The following is a 21,002-nucleotide window of genomic DNA, read 5'->3' on the forward strand; positions in this document are numbered from 1 at the left end:
TGGTTGGAGTAGGCAGGGTGCCGTCTGACTGCTGTTGGCCGGTTATGAAGATATGACACGGCAGTGTGGTGGAGTAAGATCATATAGGTAGGCGTAGGCCCGTGCACAGATGCTGTCACTATCGAGGCCGAGTTCGTTAAGTAGTCGTATCATGTGTTTGACAAGGTCAGCTTGGCGGATACTGGGAGTAGCTCGATTTCATGGGTTCTGAGGTGTGCTTGGAGGTGCACCCCGAACTCGAGGATTGGAGCGTATTGCTGGGGGTTTGGCGTCCCGAACTTGGTCGGGACAGGGAGTCGGCGAATGTCCGGAGTTGGTGAAGCTTTCGGCGAAGTTTCGAGGACGAGCCGGCCCTGGGTCGAGGTGAAGATTCATCCGATTATTGTGGATGTTCACTGGGCCGAAACTAGGCGGCCTTTCAGTTGTGGGCTGGATGACCTATTTTTCCCTCTATCACTAACAATAAAAGAACGATGCACAAAAAATGTAGTGAATTTTACATCCCACGTTTATAGCTAAATCACCCAATAAGGAGGTAGGGAAGCAGTGCATCAAAGCCAGATGTTGGACCTCTTCGGAAGTTAAAATCCAAAATATAGAGAGAGAAGCTTGAACCGTTCATCCAAACGGTTCAACCACGGTCAAACCGTCCCACCGACCGACTCGCTCCTTTTTGGCTCATCAGATGTACGGCGGTCCAGGGACGACGCAGCACGGACCCAGGCAAGCAAGAAACCGAGCAAAAAAAAGGAAAAGGCGGCGATAAATAAGAGGAAAGTGGCCCGGTCGCCACTCCAGTCCGTAGCCATGGAGTCCTCCCCTTCCTTCTCTACTTCTTTTTCTTCTCCTCCCAGCACCAATCCCATTCCCAATCCCAATCTCGACTCGCAACCGAGGCTCACCGTCACGCAGCTGGAGCAGCTCAAGGTGGAGGAGAAGGTGGCCGAGATCTACCGCCTCCTCAATGGCGTCTCCGCCCACGCTCGGTCCCTCATGTTAGCCTTCCTCGAACTCGGCCGTAAATTTTTCTCCTTTTTATTGCCTACAAATCGTTTGTTGTTTTGCCAGGCAAATAAACACTCCCTCGGTGTTGGCTGATTACCATGGCCACCTCCATCGGGAGCCGGAATCACTTTTAATGTTTCTTTGAACCGACCCTAGAGTTCACAGGAGAAGAAAAAAAAGATTTTTTTTCCGAATTCTAAACAATATAGAAATTTGAGTTTTTTTATAGTGTTTAAAAGCCCAAATTTTGATATATTTGTAATCCTCCTCCATATAGTAACAAAACGATCCTTCTGAACTCAAGTCCGTCAGATTTCGTTGAGACTAGTTAAATTAAACGAGTAGCAGCACAAAGAACAAGCTTAATTCAAGATTAATTGAACTCCAAACATAGCAAGGTTCAAACTTTGACCCAAATAAGTGAAAAGATGATGACATCTCTACCACTCACTAGAAAAGAGTTATCTTTGGATTGCTGGTTGCTTCATTCTAGATGGTAAGATCCTAATGTCAGAAAATCCTTAGTTTTGCAAATTTTTGGAATGGAGTTCTGAATCGCATACAAAAAGGTGATCTCTCAAGTTCAAAAGTTTGAATGTATAATTCAAATTTATTCTTTTATTTGTTTTAGAATGTTATTTATTTTATTTTAATATGCTCAACTTGTAGATCATCAACTTGCCAAATAAATTGTCTCAACATTTTGAAATAAATCAGAGGAGGATTTTTGTAGGTCAGAGCTATGGTGTGATAAGCATGTGGAGTTTCTCACAAGAGGACTGAAACAACTTGGACCGAGCTATCACGTGCTAGATGCCAAGTAAGACTGTATTTCATTGGTGCTCTCTTCGTTAAACAAATCATGTTTCATATTCATTTTACCGTTTGAATTACATTTATAGTTTTCTGAGTCTTTTATTGCTTATTGTGGATTGATTTCCCGAGTGCAGCCGACCTTGGCTATGCTACTGGATTCTTCACTCAATTGCTTTATTAGGAGAGCCACTCGACACTGAACTGGAGAACGGTGTGGTGGATTTTTTATCCCGTTGTGAGGTCTATAGTTCTGCTCAAACTTTCCTTATTGATATATATAACTGTGTTAGGTTGGTAATATTTTATTGACTGATTTATATCTGATGTTTTCATTGATCATCATGTTATTGAAGATTTTATTAGCAAAATAGACACTTTGACTTCTTTAGTTAAACTGAGGATGAAATATAAGCTTTATTGCCATTCTATTTAGAGATTACAATAAAATATATATCATGTTTTTGAAGGAGGAAAGGCTAATTACAGTAGCCTGTATTTTTCAAATTGCTTATTGTTGAGAGCGTAATCACAGTTTTGTTGTTTGGGAATAATTCGTAGAGGCTAAGAAGTTCGGAATTCAGAAAAAATCTGGAAAATTGGGAAAACATTCAGCATATATTATTATACTTAGAGTAAATTACGAAAATCTTCTTGAGGTTTATGTTTATTATACTTATATCCACTAGTTTGTAAAACCTACACTTACACCTAGTTAAATTAACGGCGTTAGTGTATTCATTTACCTCATATAAAAAGTCAAAATTGCCCCTATGTGATGAGTAAATTACAAAAAGACCCTAAGATTAGGGGTAAATTATACTTGCATCCAATAGTTTGAAAAATCTACGCTTATCTTCTTGAGGTTTATTTTTATCCAACACTTTAACCCATAAATTAATAGAATGTTAGCCAAACTATTAACTTAAATGGGGCTAAATGACACGTCAGAAAAAATTTTAAAAATGACCAAACTAGCCTTAAGTGATATAACATCCACCTAAGAAAGAGAACATCTATGAGGCGCCATGGGTCTGAGCATGATCTTGATAAATGAATTATCAGAAAAGAGCCATTTGCCAAGGAAAAGCAATCTAGATCTCTTAAGCGGGTGGATGCCTCTAAAATTTTTTGCTGTAGGAAACTAACATCAAGAGTTTTATCGCCTGAGCCAGTCTATCCATGGTCCAAGCCAGGCTATCGAACTGCAACTGAAACACCCTCCGGAAAGAAGGGTTCTCACGCATGTACTGATTTGAATCTTTTAATGATAGGCTACTAGAGCTATTATAGCTTCATATGTAAAAATAGGAATCCTCATTCATAGCGACAATGTTAAGAAATCATGTCTACAATATTGGACAAGTAAAACTCAAAATCAGCAAACAATACACCGGTATTCCCAATCTATGATGTGATGGGCGGAAAAGCGAGAACAAAACTTGATTAGGAAGGACGGAGGCTGTTCGAGAAGGATAATCATCGTCGGATGTCGGTTGGAAATGAAGCTTGTTGTTGGTCGCTCATTGGAAAGGGACGCTCGTGGTGGGGTGGTGAAGCGGGAAGGGGTGGTGAAGCGGGAAAGAACCCTAGCTACTTAATCTTGAAGAAAAGAAGACTCTTGAAGATGTAATATTTTGAACAGTTCCCAGAGTTGTAAAAGTGAAAGAGGAGCCTTATTTTCTTATAGAGATAATTTTGACTTTTTACAATAGATAAATGGTTTTACTAATGTTTCAATTTAAATGGATGTAAGTGTAGATTTTTACAAAATATTGGGGGTAAGTGTAATAAACATAAATCTTAGGGAGGTTTTTGGAAGGTTATTTCGGTCATTTTTAAATTTTTTTCCTAATGTGGCATTTGAGTCCCATTAAAAGTTAATGGTTTGACTAATATTCGGTTAAGTTATGGGTTGAAATATTGAATAAAAATAAACCTCAGGAGGGTAAGTGTAGGTTTTTTATACTTTTGGATGTAAGTATAATTTACCCCTAATCTCATGGTGGTTTTTGTAATTTACTCTTATACTTATATGTATATACATATATAACTAAATTGACGTCTAGGAGAGAAGAAGAGGAGAGTGAATGACCGTATGAGAGGATGTGAAGAGGAGAACGGATATGTGAGAAGAGAACTAAGAGAACGAGAGGGATGGAATTTGCTCGAGTCCCAACCCTTAAGATTTTTCCAAAGAAAGAACCTTTATTGGTTTCCCCCTGAGGGGGAAAAACTACTATTTTGGGAAAAAAACAACATTTTTTATGCAAGGGAAAGTCAACCCACGAACCACAATGCTTTCAACCCTCTCACGAGTAAAAATTTGAGCCGGATCTAGTGCTTCTGGTCTTTATAAGTTACCATCAAATAATTCATAATTCATGAATGAATCTCAAATTCCATGGATCATTCAAAGTAGATACAGAATTTATGAATTAGTTGCAGAATGGTTCGAAAGATCAGAAATTATGAATTTTCAAATTATTGACAGAATTTTGTTGTTAGGGTTGAGAAGACTGTATCATTACTTCAAGCATTACTTATATATTCTTTTATATAAATCATTTCTACACAAGATGCTCAACAAGTGCATTTTGTTTTGATTATCAGGACCAAGATGCTAGCAAGAGTTTACTAATGTTTAGTAAAAGATTTTGTTTTATCTTCATAATATGGTACCTTGCTATTAGAGACCTCCACATGGTCCTCAAAAAGTGTGCTATTCCTATTCTTCCTCAAAATGTGGTTTAAAGTGGAGCAAGCTGATCTTGTTATGAAGAGAAAAGTGGAGGTCTTTCTTGATTGAATGTTTTTACAGTTTCTTCACTAGCCATTAACTATGTGAAAGGATGTTTAACCTGCATGTATGAAAGTAGAAAACTGATGGAATATGCAGACTAGGATAATTAGCCTCCTTGGAGGGCATCGATGATGGACATTTTCTTTCTATAGACTATCCATGGTTAACATTTATGATAGTTCTATTAACAACACCAAGGGATATAAGTTTTTTGAGCTTTATATTAATCTGAAGGTGTTCTTGCAGCAAGGTCATGGATGATTTGAAAGTTTCCATGGAAGATAAGTGTGGCTATTTCATGTTATTGCCATAGGGATCAACTTATCTGGCTGCTATACTAATTGGCAAGTTTTAGAGTTGCTCTACCTTATGAAAGTACTGCAAGAAACAGCTAAGTTCAGTCTAAACCACATTAATGACGAACAAGATTTGTTAGTGAATGTGTTTTCGGTTGAATGAGAAGCAAAAGTGTAGACTCAAATGGTTTTGATGTAGGGAAGCTTGAGATTTCGCTAGCACTACTCCCACACAACAAGCAGCAACTATTGTGATTGATACAGTTAGAGGATTAGTAGATGGTTGAGAAAGAATTTGAGCAGGTAGCTGAGACATGATAGTAGAGGTTGAGCTTTGGAGCCATGGCAAGATTGCTCCATTTTGACCTGGGTGTCATGGGTTAGAAACACAATAATAGGCTTCGACACATGGGTAAGGCTGCGTACATTTGACTCTCTCTAGACTTTGCAATGACAGGAACCTTGTTCACTAGCTGCCCTTTTTTTTAACAAAGAGGTGATAGTGAATTGGAAGCTTCATTTGTCAAGTGCATCAAATTAGGCAACAAAGGATTATGATTGGAAGCACAATGAAGTATTCCCATTAGAGTAGTCTGTAATATTGGCACTAGCTTGATACATCAACTCAGGGAGCAATGAAAACCTTGTTTTCAGTGAATTGGTGAAGAGGAGATATCGTCTTTGTGAACATGCTAACTAAACTAAAATCTGTATTATTGTTGGAAGAGGACAAGATTCATTGAAGATCCTTTTGGTCCATAGTAAGTAATTTTATTAAGAAATGGATGTTAATAGCCTCAATGAATAATGTAGTGCTTGCCTTGAATATTTCTTCTTGAATGGATTGGAAGAAGCATTAGAGATACTTGAAGCTGATGGATGGAAGAGTTTGAAAAGAACAAAATCTTAATGCAGTGGCCTATTGTCTTCTGGAAACACTAGCTTGCTACTCATCAGCAGGAGTGCTCCCTTTATCTTTCCACTTGTTCGAAGCCCAGCCTAAGTGCCTCGCCTAGCCCAAGCACAAGAAAAACACGTCTTTTCATCTACTAATCTCAGTCACGGGATCTTTTAACCATTTGATGGTGACAATCAGCCAAAAAGGGGAGGGGAGAGTGGATTAGGGATCTGAAGGCCCGATTGGGAGAGGAACCAGCAACCCTTCTTCCCCTCTCGTGCATCTAGGGCTTTGACTTCTGCTCCAACTGATTTCTTCACTCTACTCCTTCTCCTCCTCCTCCTCTTGTTCGCTGCCAGTGCTGCTGCTGGTGCTCCAGCTCGTCGTCTTCTTTGCTGCCAGCTTCTTCTTCTTCTTTTATTATTTATCTTCTGATTTTCTCTTCTTCTTCTTCTTCTTCTCTGCCGACAGTCCTCTTCTTCTGCTCCTCTGACCTATCTTCTTCTTATTCTCAGCAACAGCTGCTGATTTGTGATGGCAAACTGTGGCAAACAGGGGACCTATATTCCCTTATTTTGCTTCTTTACTGGTGCCAAACAGGGGACTGAGTGCCTTTTTTTTCCCTCCAAACAGGGGACTCAGTTCCTTTTTTCCTTTATTTTTTCTTCTTTGCTGCTGCCAAAACATGGGACTCAGTCCTTTTTTTCTTCTCTGAAGCTGCCAAACAGCGGACTGCTTCAGTCCGTCTTTATTGTTGCTCATTATCTTATTATATTCAAATTTTTGATATTTTACGAGCCACGTCCTTAGTGCATGTGTATGAATCTTAATTCTAATGTTTCTTCTATTTGTATTTATGTTTATAAATTAATAATTTCTTGTTAAATATGCTTTAAATCATTTTTTCATTATTATTTAAATCTATGTTGATATTTTTGCACCTACTTTATCAAGGCAAGTGCATTGCATTGCGCCTTGTGCCTAGGCTCCAAGAGATCTTGGTGCCTTTAGCGTGCTTTGGGCCTTTGACAACTTTGGTTCCCTACACCTTGGAAAGTGGTCTTTCCCTTGTTATTCTACTCCATATCATCTAATTGCTGCCACCATGCTGGTGAGGATGTCAATTATTTGCTTTGTTATTAATATCTACTAGATATGGATTCGTGATGATGAATTTTATTCAGGAGCTGAATCAATTTAAATTAGTTCTGATGCAATTTTAAGTACAATGCTTCAAGTTTTAAAAAACATATTATAACTTTGTCCAAAAAGCTAAGATCTCTTCAGATTATTACTTTCTATTTCTGCTTATGATCTCTTGCTGCCAATCCTTTATTGTGTATGACTTACTGGTACTAATGATGGAAATTGTTGCCTTTGTAAATTTACAGGATGAAGATGGTGGATACGGTGGTGGACCAGGGCAGGTAAATTTTTTCAAGTAATTGCTGTGTTTTAACAAGAATTTTTTATGTTTTTTGTAAATTTAAGCCTTCACTCAAGATGTTGACAAACTTAATTCTAAACAATCGCTCATCATCTTCTAGATAGACAACAAATTCTTTGTGCTGGAGAGAAGAATTTGTTAGTTACTACTTCATACCAAATTGTATAAAGTTAAAACATCGTTTGATCCATCATATCTACGCAGAAATCTTTAATAATTTAAAGGTTTTGCCATGTGAGATGTGGAAAGTTGAGAAGATTTTGAGGATTCATCTGATCATGATGAAGCGTCTAATGAGGAGGTGAAAGGTGTTTAAAATGTCATTGAGCAGAAAAGCATTGATGAGAACAGGCAAACTGTTGGACACTATGACAATATGTTTGATCTTGTTACCATTAAGTTTAGTTACCATTACAAATATCAATCCATTGCTTTTATGCTTCTTTGACATAAATGGCTTGATTGGCAGTCTATATATCCTATAGAATTAGGCACTGAACAGTTGAACATAATATTTCATATTGCCTTGATGTATCATGAAAATAAGACATATGCTACATGTCATATTGATTTGTATTCAATTGGACTTCCTTATGGTCTGCAAGGAAGCACAACATAGAGTATTGTTGGCATCAAAGATGTGCAAGGAAGCTAAGCAAGGTTTGGGACCCAGCACCAGAGTAGCTCCATGTGACATTTATCAAGTATTGGATGAGTGTATGGTAAAAATCATGATTGAAATGGACCGAATAACAAATATGGTAGCTTATAATCAAATTCTTTGTAAGGGAGAAGGGAGTCAGGAGGATGGCCTCTTGAAGTGTAAAGGAAAATCTATGAGAAGCATCTACCATTCAGGACCTTTGGTGGCATCTAGTTTTGTCAAAGCTTTAATTTTTTTGCAATCGTAAAAAGAGATATTGGGCTACCCTTGGATGGAAATTAGTTAGTTCTCATGAAAAACCTTATTATATGTTAACCATGAGTATGGGCAATTTTGGAAGGAAAATCCTGTTGTAAAGATAATACCCGGTTGCTTAACTACCTCTGTAATATTTTTTTCTAACCGATCGTATCTCTTCCCAAATATCTCTCTCTCCAAACCCTTTTGATTTGTTTATATTGATAAATCTCCTTTTTTTTTCTAAACATGCATTTACATGTGTCCATATAGTATTATGTGTATGCAATCACATATGTATCTGATGGTATACATATTCAAAGGTGTGCATTGGTCTATTTCTTTCCTGTCTTCTCCCCTCCTTTTCAATCTTTTCCGATCATTGACTGACATGCATTCCTCTTGTAGCTGCCTCATCTTGCAACAACTTATGCTGCAGTAAACACACTTGTTACATTGGGAAGCGAGAACGCCCTATCATCAATAAATAGGTCATAATTTCCTTTTCTATCAACATCTCATTGTTGCTAGTGTATCACATGCTATTTGGATAACATCTAATTATTCTTCAATTTGCAGAGATAATATATACAAGTTTTTGCTGCGGATGAAAGACTCTTCAGGTGCCTTTAGGTATGGTCTGCTCTTATGCTAATAATTTTGCATTTTGAACTATATCTGGATGTATCTTAATATTTCATTAATGAGATTTTAGTGAGTTTAGTAATTTGACGTTGCAAAATGTATTTGGTTTGTTGGAAATTTGACATAGCAAAATGTATTTGGTTTGTTGGAAATTACAGTTTCGCTGAGTGGTTTAGGCATCCGTTTCATATAAAAAAGTTGCAGGCAGATTAGTACAGGAAGATCATTATTAAGGATGAATGAACCTCCACCGTGGGGTGTCACATTTCCCATGTGCCGTAATTTACTTATTATTAGGAACCACATCAGTGTATCGGGCATGCCAATATTTTGCTATCATTCTGTTGCATTGACCTGCTACATGAGAAGGAGATGTATCTAGTTGCTTTGATTTTTTATTTTGAATATCTTTGACATTCCAATACTATACCATAGGTGTCATGGTTTCATGGTTCTACAGATCACTTTCTAGGGCTTGTCATGATTTATTTTGAGCTTTACCACATTGGCTTGTCCATTGCTGATATGCACTTTGCTATGCTATCATTGTACTATTTAGAGTTTGGACTGCCAAGTATTTAAGCTTGTTGGAGCCCCTGAAAATTAGTTATGTGACAGGGCTTTGGCTATCTTTGTGAGGGGCACCAGAGATTACAAATTATGTTGCCACTCCTGTCTTTCTGCACTGAAAATAGCCAATCTTATTTTTAATCTTTAGATTTAGGGTTACTGCTGCTATCTTTTCTACCTACAAACAGTGGCTGGAATGTCTATTCAAGGAACAATCACCATTAAACTCGAGCTCAACTAATTTTTTGTGCTGACATAGTTTTTCATTTTGAAGTTGAGTTTTGAGTCTTTTGACTTTCAAGGTTCTTGATTATTTTTCAACAGTCCATCATTTTTACTCACCCAGCACTGTTCACTGTACAATTATGCCTTGAATTCGATGGAAAGTGAATTAAAGATATTTTTTTATCAAATCACCTTGAAATACATTCTCTTTACAATTTGGGATTATTTTGATAAAAGATTAAGAAGCTATTATTGTTGTTTATAGGAAATGGTGGCCTCACATAATAGGGTTTGAAATTATTGATCTGGTGTAAGATGACATTCTTTTGCTTTGATGACATAAAACAGAGTAGGGGAATTTGATTTCTCATTAGGATATTAACCCATAATATTTTTGTCACGAGGAAGTTACACCTTTGAGAGGCTGCACTAAAGGTAGCATGTGTTATGGCCCACATATAAGCTCCATAATAAAAAGTTATTGACAGTCTTAAGCAGCACATAAGAATGCTAATTTTTTAATGAGAAACATCATGAACTTTTGTTCATTATTCTATTTACTAATACAGGATATTGTACTTCCTTGCATCAATTTATTTTCCCGGCTAGAGCAGTGTTAAAGAGTACCTCTCTCTCTGATTACTTTTAAATGAATGAATCAAGTTACCAAAATGTTAGGCTTGGTGATTTTTTTTTTTGAATGGTTTCATTTTTTTATCTTTTGTCTCCTCTGTTCACCATTACAAAGTTTATTCTTTCTGTAACTTTATAATTGTTGGTTAATAGACACTTCCATTAATGACCCTTTACCACATAACGTGTAACGACTTTTTATACTATGTATCCAACTTTTCATGTAATACACATTCATCTTCTTTTCATTAGAATGCATGATGCAGGCGAAATTGATGTCCGTGCTTGCTACACTGCAATATCAGTAAGTTGATTGTAACCCCCTTCCCATTTGTTTTTTTTCCATGTCAGATTTATTGGTTTTATCTTTGGCAATTTTAGAAACAATAAAAGGAATCTTAAGGATGTGACTATTTGTGAATTGAACAAGATTTAAGAACTGTGATGTCTGCATATAAATTTCAATATCTTGTTATGGGTGCTTGCATGCATGTATCCATGTAAAGTAAAAATTTTATTGCTTTCAGCTTCAAACGATTGCTTATTAGCCAAAATGAAGTCAGAGAACACCTACATTTTATTTAAATTCAATACTAACATGGTGCATAGACTTAATTAAGGGGAAGTGACCAACTTGCTAGTATTTTAACTTCTATAACACAACTAATAAAATTGCATGGTTTTTTAAATTAACCATTGGGATTAATTATATATTTGCTGATTTCCCAGCACCATAAAGGGCATTTTTCAGTGCCCACATAAAAAGTCCTTTGTGGGTTTTAAGTTAACCAATGAATTTTCTTTGTTTTTTATGAATTATATCAATTTACGATGCAGATAAAAGAAGTGTTGCTGTTTGGTAATCTAGTAGTAATTTAATAGAAAGCCAAATAATGGAACGAATCCTAACTACTATAGTTAGGTTAGAATGGGCAAGGATTTATGATGGCATTCCTAAGATACATGCACTGAAGTGGCAAATAAGCACAGGTTCATGCACCAAATAACTTGACAGCCCTAGCATGAGTTTCTTAAATAAGTTTTCTTGCCACTTGGAATAGAAAGAATAAGTAATGAGCTGTACACCACATTTTATCATTATATATGATGCTCTGACAGCTGTCACTGCATTAGTAACTTAATGTCCACTTCGAGATACTGCAATGTGTATGAAGTGACAAGTGCATGTAAAATGGACACAGGTTTAAGAATTATGACAATCAATAAGAAGAGACATTATGAATGAGCTTGATGATAAGAGATATAGCTTGAAACTTACAGAGTGAGCTTGTTCTCTTTTGAATGTTATTTTGATTCTTTTGCCATTTTCTAATTCTTGGTGTTCTTTGACTTGATTGCAAAAATTATTTAGCAGTTTATTAATGCTGCTTGTTTACAGTTAAATTTGTAAATTCTAACAAGAGTTCAGCATGTGTGGAAGAAATGTAGGTGGAGATGCAACTCATTAAAGGGTTTATTCACAATTATTAGATGTTAAGGGTTTCTGTTGTTAAAATCTTGTTTGAACATTGATACTTGAGATTGACTCTGATCTGAGGATTATGAGAATAATATTAATATCCTCTTTTACACTAAAACATGAGGATTTTTTAAAGGAATTTCTTGGAATGCATGAAAGGTGAAAATCATTAAACATGTCAAACAAGCAATGAATGATGTAGGGAACCACGGGTTATAGGAATGAATAGATATTCAGGCTACATCTTTTCATGGTTCCAATTGAGCACAAGTATGTTATATTAAACAAAAAAAAAGTGTTTCAGTTCATGGATATTTAAGTGTCTTTCCTTCTGATATCTTACTCCTATATATGAAGTTAAAACTCTTGTTTCGTGTGAAACAGGTTGCAAGTATTTTGAACATTTTGGATTATGAGCTTGTAAAAGATGTTGGAAATTACATCTTGAGGTTGGTTCTTCTGAATATCCTGTTCATTACACTTGTATGTCTTTGCAGTGAACATTTCTTCTTCGTTTGCCACTCCATGTCAACAGCTAGCTCTGGTGGCACTGTTTTATCAGAAAATGAAAGAAAGTACTCTTTAAAAAAATTCTTTTAGAAAAAACTCTCTCCTGTTCATGAGTAGCATTTTTCACGTCTATTGAGCTGTTAATATTTCTGACTGAAATTAAATGCAGGACAGGAACCATAAGTTCTGATTCTCCAGTGTATACGTTGGTTGAATACATGAATTTGGTTTTTGGATCTCAAGTTCTGCTTTCAAATTGAGGTCCATACGCATTTCTTTTCTGAGCTTCCAGCACTGATGCATGATAGGTTTTGAGTGCTATCTGGGTTTCAAGGACAGTTTTTCCCTTTAAATTAAAGTTGCCCATATGAAAGAAAATTTGAGTTTGGGTGCTGGAATGTCGTTTGAGAAAAGCTTGAGTGAAGGGACACTTTGAAGTGTGAGGTTGTATATATCACATGTGCACCACATAGAGTACTTGGATTGGAAGCCTTGAATGCATGAATGTGTTTGTCCTGGACCCTATCCCTGTTATTCTGTTTGGAGGCAGCATGTTCTAAATTCAAGAATGTGCTAACAATGATACGTGAAAAGATATTGCTGCTTTTATGAGCCTTACGTTGCCAAAACCAAATGTAATACTGAGTCCATCTTTTGGACTTGCTCTCTGCTCTATGGTATAAAGTATCACTACATAAGAATGGACATGTAAAACCCTATAGGAAAGTATAAAGTAAATTAATTTGGATGATATCTGGTAATTTGTACCCACCTGCACAGCAAATGCTTGTAAATGGCTATTGGGTAGAACAGCCATGAGGTTACTTGAATAAGATGGCAGGGGTTTAGTTATAACCCTTTTTGAATATCCCAAGAACAACAAACAAGTTGGACTGGTTTGGTAAGCATTGACAATCCAGTGGGATTGCCTGGAAATTCATGAAATGGAAGGTTGATATCCCTAAAGCACTACTGGTGTAGAGGTTTGTTTTTTGTTTAAGAGTGTCTTGATGGGTATGATTGATCGGTGTATGGACAGGGGCTAGAAATGTAATATCAGTCATTCACTAATAAGAAGAGGAATAAGTGAGAGAAGACTTCCACCTCATATGGATCTACACCCCATGATTCAGCTTCCCCTCGTATGGTAAATCCACCACACCAACATGTGGTTCACCCGAACACATGGATGATGGATCTGTAAATTGTGAGCAGTGTATCCTACTACAAGGAAGGCATGATCTAGGGCATCACTTACGGTATAATGTGTATACTGTATAGACTGATAAGCAGCACAGGCTCAGCTCAACTGTCTTGTTTACAGTGACCTTTGTTTTGACTGTTTTTTGAAGTATAATGCTTTAGTTTGTTAGTTTGGACATGCCATTAGCATTCAGGGATCTAGCATTTTACATCTCAGCAAGCGAAAAAACTGGATGTTATTTTCTTAAGAGCAGCTTTCTGTCAGATTAAATAATATCCTTGGTTATTTGATGCATAAAAGTGATGGAATGTGCAATGAAGATATTTACACATTCGTTATAAATGTGATCGACTCTATAAGTCGAGGTTTTTCCTGAAGTCATTGTCTATATTTCCGTTTCAAATAACTCAGGTGCTTTTCAGATTAAATAATATGACTTCTTTCACGAAATATATGGAACTGATTATTTGGGTTTGCAGATGTCAAACCTATGAAGGTGGTATTTCTGGAGAACCTGGTTCAGAAGCTCATGGTGGGTATGTTTCATTGAAAACTTTCTTGTACCATCTCTATGTGACATTATTGGCTACACAATTGTGCTTTAGAAAGATGCCTATCTTTCTTCTCAGAGTCCTTAATGAATCCATTTGTTTTTTGAAGGTACACATTTTGTGGGCTGGCCACTATGATTTTGATTAACGAGGCTGATAGGCTGGACTTGTCAAGTTTGCTTGTAAGAAATGTCCTAAGTTGCACATGATGCATTTTTCTGCCTTTTAAAAATGGATTGCCTAACTCTGTTACCTGGACATTTCAAATTCCTAGAATCCATTCTAATTTTCCTACTTGCAGTTTCTGAAAATCGGTAGAGATTTTCTCTTCTAAAAATGATTTTAACTTGCTATTTTAGTGTTAGAAGTGAGGTTTTATTCTTCTTATTAGATTGGTCAATGATGCATGTTGACACTTTAGTATCAAAATAACTTTAAAAAATGTGAAATTTCTATAATCCTTAAGCAAATTGGGAATTTTGGATGAGAAACTGAATTTTAGGTGACCTTAGCAAATAATATGTTTTAATGTTCAACATATATATATACATATGTGTACATATATGTGTGTACATGCATATATATATATATATATATATATATATATATATATATATATATATATATATATATATATATATATATGTTCATGTCTATGCAACACTGCTGCCTAATTCGCTAGGCAGTTTGTCAGGGATCCCTGCTGACTAGGACTGCCCAAAAGCGCTGACAATCTTGGCAGCAGTCAAAAATTCTACATGTCACTTTCAAGAGATGTTTTTTTATTCAAATTCTAAAAGTGCATCGATTATTTTGTTCTGGATTTTCATTGTTTATGCTCATTATTAATACCTAGGCATATCATGTAAGGAAAAAATGTTTTTAAGTATAACTACAAATGAGTACTAATTTTATAATTTCTTTCCATCTTTTATTATGAAATAGAAAATATAGCCCTAAACTAAGCGGAATGAACGAAAAGAATTCATGTAACCAACCTCAGCTAGTTTGGAATTAAGGCTTGGTTGAGTTGAGTTTTGTTATGAATAGAAGACTTGTAGTATATTTATTCCATGAATGGCAACCTTATGATTGGGATCATGGTCTGTCTTCTTGCCCTGTATCGCTTGGTACTGGGTGTATTGTACTGTACTAAGAGGAAACCGGTATGAAACTCAACCTCGAGTTGATACAAGCTCCATACCGCTTCGTATCGAGCTGTGCCTCTCTATACCGTAGTGTACCAACTTGTACGGAGCCATATCGAGGTGTACCGAAATGTGTATTGACTTGTACCAAAGCATACCGACCTATATTGAGACGTATCAAGATAAAAATTAAGAAAAATAGTTAGAGAGCTATTTTGTATAGAATGTATAGCATATCGTACAGACCGTATTGTACCAAACTGATAAGGTACTAATACGATATCCAATGTCGAGATTGCAGACCTTGATTGGGATACATGAAATTGTATATTGAATTATATGCTTCTATACTAATTAGCTAGCTTTTATGTATTCTTTATTAATTATTGAAATTTTTAGCTAACTCATACAAAGCAATCTTTAATCAAGCTAGTTCTAATATTGTTCTCCTATTTTCACTAACACCTTCCTCAGCTCTGATTAAGTCCTTTGACGTTTACTAAGAGATGCTTCTTGCCTCTTTTTTACATTGCAGAAAAACTTACCATCTTGGGAACTTGTATGGTTCTAAATTTCTAATGATATGTATCATTATGATTAGGACTGGGTGGCATTTCGTCAGGGAGTAGAGTGTGGATTTCAGGGCCGAACAAATAAGTTGGTTGATGGTTGCTACTCCTTTTGGCAAGTAATTATTTTTCCCATCCCATTAGTTTGTATATTGACCAATCTATATACTAAAATTTCAAGATATCTCTAGGGAGGTGTGCTTGCTTTGATGCAAAGGTTATTGCCAATTGTTGCCAAACAATTGACACCATCATCTGTCAGTGGAGAGTCATCTCTTGGAAGTACATGCAATATTAAATCTTCTGATTTGGCTGGACAGGGAAGTGGTATGAAAGAGAATGTATTTAAAGTTGTTTAGATTTATTATTTTGAATTTGAAGATGCTTTTCCTAATTCTGTAGAAAAGAAAGGCACTCTTATATAGTGTCTTTTTTTTTCTTCTGCAGTTAGTATTGTTTTAGTAGATTCTTTATGACACCCTATTTTTCGATTAAGGAAAATTGCATGTTTCATCTTTTTGTCGTGCTATGTAGCAAAAATAGACAATGTTATGTGCTAAACACAATACCACATTATAACCATCAAAACTTATCCCCCATTATTTTCAATCACAAAGTTGTTTATGCTGAGCTGATCCAAGGATTTGATTACTAGTACATATTGGTCTGGAATGACTATTGCACCAATAAGGTACTGGCACCGATATGCCCCTTAGTACCAATCCATACTGGCACGACACATCACCTTCTGCGCTGTGCAGGCACCAAGAGGTATACCATGCATCTGTAGGTACATTACTGTACCAGTCCATACTGTAGCCATAAGTTACCGAGACTAGTACTGGTACAGTACTTCAAACCTTGACCAGTTCTGGATGGAAAAGGTGGAGAGTGACATTCACAATCAATTTTAAAAAAGAAGCTGACTATGAAACTAATGCCTGTTGGGTTTCTGGTCATGTATCCATAAAATGTTAGAACTTTCTATTCCAGATCTGTATGTTAGGCAGGAGACATTTGAAGGGAAAAAAGTTGATAATTTAAAGACAAAACGGGTTGATAATTTAGGTTTATAAGTACCGGGATCAAGAGGCTTAATGCATTTAGATGGAAGGGATGATGAAAATTAGAGAAAAGTGGGATAAAAGTCTCAAATCGGTTGATGCTGAAGCAGAAATGCCAGATATTTTCCAATCTCAATATTGTAGCTGATCATACACACACTATTAAGAGTACGTCCCTGACAGGTTGGACAAATACTAAAATCTCCTTTTGTTTTCTTTCTGAATTTTTACAAAAAGAGAAACAAAGGTATTGGGCACATGAAGGCATGAGAGCATGCCTTTAAGCTAATTTAAGCGCGGCAAGTCAGCAGTCTAAAGGGTGGTTGGGTATGTGAGTAGCCAGGTGCTCACATAGCACTAACATGAATACCCAGGTGATTTGGGGCAGAAAGTCTTTAAAAGTCAACTCAAACTCATAACTCTATAAAAATAACTAGAAGATTAGAAATAATCATAAAAAAAAAGGGAAAACAGTAAATTAGAGAAAACAACTTTACAGTTATTAGAGGATCTTTCTCGTTAGGTAGTAAGATTATGAGTACTATAGATCACTCATTAAAATGTTTATTTGTTATAATAATTATTGGAAAATTATAATAGATTTAAGCAAAAAAATGAAGAATTAATTAAATTTGCAAATCTTATGTGTTTAAGGCATTTTAGATTGTTTCCTAAAATATTTTCAACATGATCTTCCGTGCAAGACATGGTTGGTTAATAGAGGAGTCTTATTCCATTAGATCAAACCAATCAAAATCAGATACCTGCTTAAACAGAGTAAAAATGGAATAAAGAATAAGGTTTTCGTCTTGGTTGAGATTTTGGTTTGATTTGGTATCGAGCACCCCCTGATATTGATCCATGACAAATCTTGGCCCCTAATATCTTGGTGCATATAAATTGATAGATCCCAAGAAATTGGCCAATACAATATATACATATTGGCCAATATTGTTCGATCACCTTTTTACCTCCATAAACAAATTTGTAATTAATAAACTTCAAAATCAATGTGTGAATCCCTAGCTCAAATCTGATCACTGCACAATCTGGAACAGTGAATCCCTAGGACTAGAAACTTATCCATCTTTGTTCCAAAGTGTTGTAACCCAACCCTGGGTCACATCAAATATGTAAACTAGATTATGTTTATAAGACAACTCTAATAATTATGGCTTTGTTACTAGATGGCACAAGGTTTGATAATCGTTTAATTTATTAAAGGTCATGCATCTTGATTATAGGAAATCCTGATGACTGAGTTATAAATAATGGCCTCTTAAGTTGTAAGGCTTCCAAGTTGATGCATATTTGTCTGGAGGTCCTACTGAGCCCATGGCCTTCTGTATCAGGTGCATTGCTTGTATTTATCAATGACTGAAATCTACATATAAGCTGTACTGTAAAATAGATGCTAACTCTGTCTTGATCTGTACTTCATGCTTTTGTGGCATAATAGATTATCAATAACAATTATATTATCAGTTGTGTTGAGCTGAATGCACTCAGTTATGGTATATTTTTGAAACAGGAAAACTTTCAGATGTCAGTTTCTCTTTCATAAAAAGACATACCGAATCTGGCCCTCTATTCCATACCATTGCCTTGCAGCAATATATACTCCTTTGTTCCCAGGTAATGATGTAACACAACTAAGAAAACTTCATTTCAAATGAATGTGAAAATGTGTTTCCAAAAAAATTATGCACAATATGATTTGGAGAGTTTATTTGGAAATTGCAGTATATCTTTGTTGGAGATATCAAAGTAACAGCTCTGTTGAACTTTTTTAGCAGACTGAGTTGATTCAGGATGAACAACCAGAGTAAAAATAATTAGAAAAAACTTACAGGATCATGGATTTAGGGGTTAGATTCAGGAATAAAATGTTTTAATCTAGTTTAAAAGGCTATAATAACAAACCATAGTTTAAATTTCAGCTGAACCCTGAAACTAAAACTGAAAGTTGTAACTCATTTAATGGGTTGGGTTCAAAACAATTTGTTATTTTTTTTATTTTTTGGTTGGAAGGCCATACTTTCATTTCCTTGGTCTCACAGAAGAATTTATCATAATTAAACTTGAATTTTGCTAGTTTAGCAAGATTTCGAAACATTGTAGTATTTGGTGGAAAAATAGATCTTTAACATCGTTTTACTTAAATGAAAGGTCAAATCTCGTGGGCATTTAAAAAAATATTTCATGAGATATTCATCAAACTATAGCATGATATAGGTCTCTATAATAATTTGAAGCATAATCCTTTTAAAATTTTGGTCAATTTTTTTGCTGTTTCTTTATTTCGCTATGAAATCACCAAAATGATTCACTCGCATTTGTCAAACAAGTCAATATACTCTAGGCGATGCTTGCTTTTTCATTCTATTTTTCTTCTCATTCCTTTTTCTTTTTTCTTTAAGAAATTTATGAAGAAACAAAATTGCTGAAACGACTGAAATCTCTAGAAAAACTCATTTGATCTGAAAATTTATTGAGAATATATATTATCAAAGAGAAAACTTCAAAACTCTTGTGTTGGTTAGCATGGTTTTCATGGTGAAACGGCGGACCCAGAATTAAACAGATGGGTTCTGTCTCATGTTAACAATTATCCATATTAATTGGTTATGGCAGCAGAACATTTCTGAATATGCAATACTGTCCTGTTTAACACCAATACAATCTATATTGTAATGTTTATATTAAGATTTATGTAATTCAAGTTGCCCGGTGTGCATGCAATATTAAGAAATCTTTCTAGCTTTGTGATGTTCTTCCAATGATAGACTCTCATTAACATATTGGCAACTGTAGGTACTGGAAGGAGGGTTCAAGGACAAACCTGGGAAGCAGCGAGACTTTTATCACACGTGTTACTGTCTCAGTGGGCTCTCTGTTAGCCAGTATAGCTGGTCAAAGGATGCTGGTGCATGTCCATTGCCCACAGCAATTTTGGGTCCTTACTCTAACCTGTTGGAGCCCATCCATCCACTCCATAATGTTGTTTTGGATAAATACTATATATCACACGAGTTCTTCTCAAGGTCCTGAGCAGCAAGGTACCTCCATAAGCAGCCACTTGGTGAGAACACAGGAGTCCTAACGTTACTGCTTCTCAAATTAATCCCATGAAGACCTGACTTATAATGTGTGGCAAAAGATCTGGCTGTATCCATCTTACCCAAGGGATGATCATTTCAAGCTGATTCTTGTAGCAGGAATGGCAGCTCTTTCTTTTCCTTTTGCAAATTGAACTGAAACATCATTTAGATGTGGTAACTGCTGTTTGATTTGGTACACTCCTTTGGGCAATGGAAGTCTCATAAGTAAAATAGTCGACGCATCATTAAAAGGCATGTAGAAACCCAAGGCAAAGGGGGGAATGGGAGGAACAAGGACCAAAATGTAGGCTTAAATATTTTGTTTGTGTATGGTCGTTGAAGATATCATGCTAGGGTGCAGTGTTGTTTCTTAATATATCAAAAATATGTTCTCAAACATGCTCTACGACCTGCAGTGCAAATGCACGGTAGTGTTTGAAGTGCAACTCGGGAGTATTTCATGTGCTGTTGGAGCAGCCTCCCAGGTGATCAGTGGTGAATTGGTAATGGAATTATATCACTACAGATATCAGGTTCATTTTTTTCTCCGACATATTTGTTTTAACTAATGTGGAAGTTATTGTAGCCGGCGATAGAAATACATTTCATGGTGAGTATATACATGAACACCTAGCTTTTCCATTAGCTCCATTAGCAAACTAATTTACTAATCAAGAGTACAAACACCCAGTGGGTTAGCTTCTAACACTGCAGCTGAAGTGGCTTCAGAGAATGTTTCGAATTTACCTGCTGGAGGATCTGGTCTGAGATATAAGAGAGAATCCCTAGGCGCCTACGCCGCACTCGGTGTTGGATCATCATTAACAAATGAAGTTGGTTAATTTAGCTGGTCTCAAATCAGTGAGGCTTGCCATAAAATGTTTATGCACAATTAAAAAAAAAAATCGAGATGCTGTTGAGACCCCAGAGTTTCTGCACTCCTCAAAAAACAAGTATAAGGTATAAGAGAGAGGCCATTCATCCTACAATCTCAAGAGTCGTGGAACAGAAACCCGTCTTTTATATGATTGTGGCGAATGGGAACCTATACAACGCTTGCGTGCAATCAACGGCAAATAAATCACACGGCATCCACAAAATAAGGCTTTCTGAATCCAGACTCCGCGACGCCTTCCCAA

At 36.1% G+C, this 21,002-nt stretch overlaps 1 protein-coding gene across 2 annotated transcripts; it reads left to right on the forward strand.

Annotated features, from left to right (window-relative positions):
- Window positions 1-665: 665 nt before the first annotated feature.
- ERA1 (Prenyltransferase family protein) lies at window positions 666-20,260 on the forward strand. Of its 2 annotated transcripts, XM_008802862.6 has the most exons (14): window positions 666-995; window positions 1,739-1,825; window positions 1,956-2,061; window positions 7,207-7,242; window positions 8,572-8,654; window positions 8,743-8,796; window positions 10,489-10,540; window positions 12,101-12,165; window positions 13,910-13,966; window positions 14,091-14,163; window positions 15,731-15,817; window positions 15,890-16,025; window positions 18,294-18,397; window positions 19,577-20,260. In XM_008802862.6, the coding sequence occupies exons 1-14, from the start codon at window positions 808-810 to the stop codon at window positions 19,811-19,813; spliced, it is 1,365 nt and encodes a 454-aa protein (XP_008801084.2). In that variant the 5' UTR covers window positions 666-807; the 3' UTR covers window positions 19,814-20,260. The 2 variants fall into 2 exon arrangements, with proteins under 2 accessions (XP_008801084.2, XP_088560573.2); XM_088704447.2 differs by lacking the exon at window positions 18,294-18,397 and having other exon boundaries at window positions 667-995; window positions 19,577-20,061.
- Window positions 20,261-21,002: the final 742 nt, after the last annotated feature.

Source organism: Phoenix dactylifera, chromosome 1, assembly GCF_051530095.1.
Source record: "Phoenix dactylifera cultivar Ajwa chromosome 1, Ajwa_hap1_PhDact_Kaust_v1.1, whole genome shotgun sequence".
Classification (NCBI taxonomy): domain Eukaryota; kingdom Viridiplantae; phylum Streptophyta; class Magnoliopsida; order Arecales; family Arecaceae; genus Phoenix; species Phoenix dactylifera.

Excerpts from the sequence above, each read along its gene's own strand:
- ERA1 (XM_008802862.6), top strand. The coding sequence starts at position 808 with ATGGAGTCCTCCCCTTCCTTCTCTACTTCTTTTTCTTCTCCTCCCAGC. Across the intron at positions 8,797-10,488 it reads GACTCTTCAGGTGCCTTTAG|AATGCATGATGCAGGCGAAA; the intron begins GTATGGTCTGCT and ends TCTTTTCATTAG. Across the intron at positions 14,164-15,730 it reads TGGACTTGTCAAGTTTGCTT|GACTGGGTGGCATTTCGTCA; the intron begins GTAAGAAATGTC and ends CATTATGATTAG.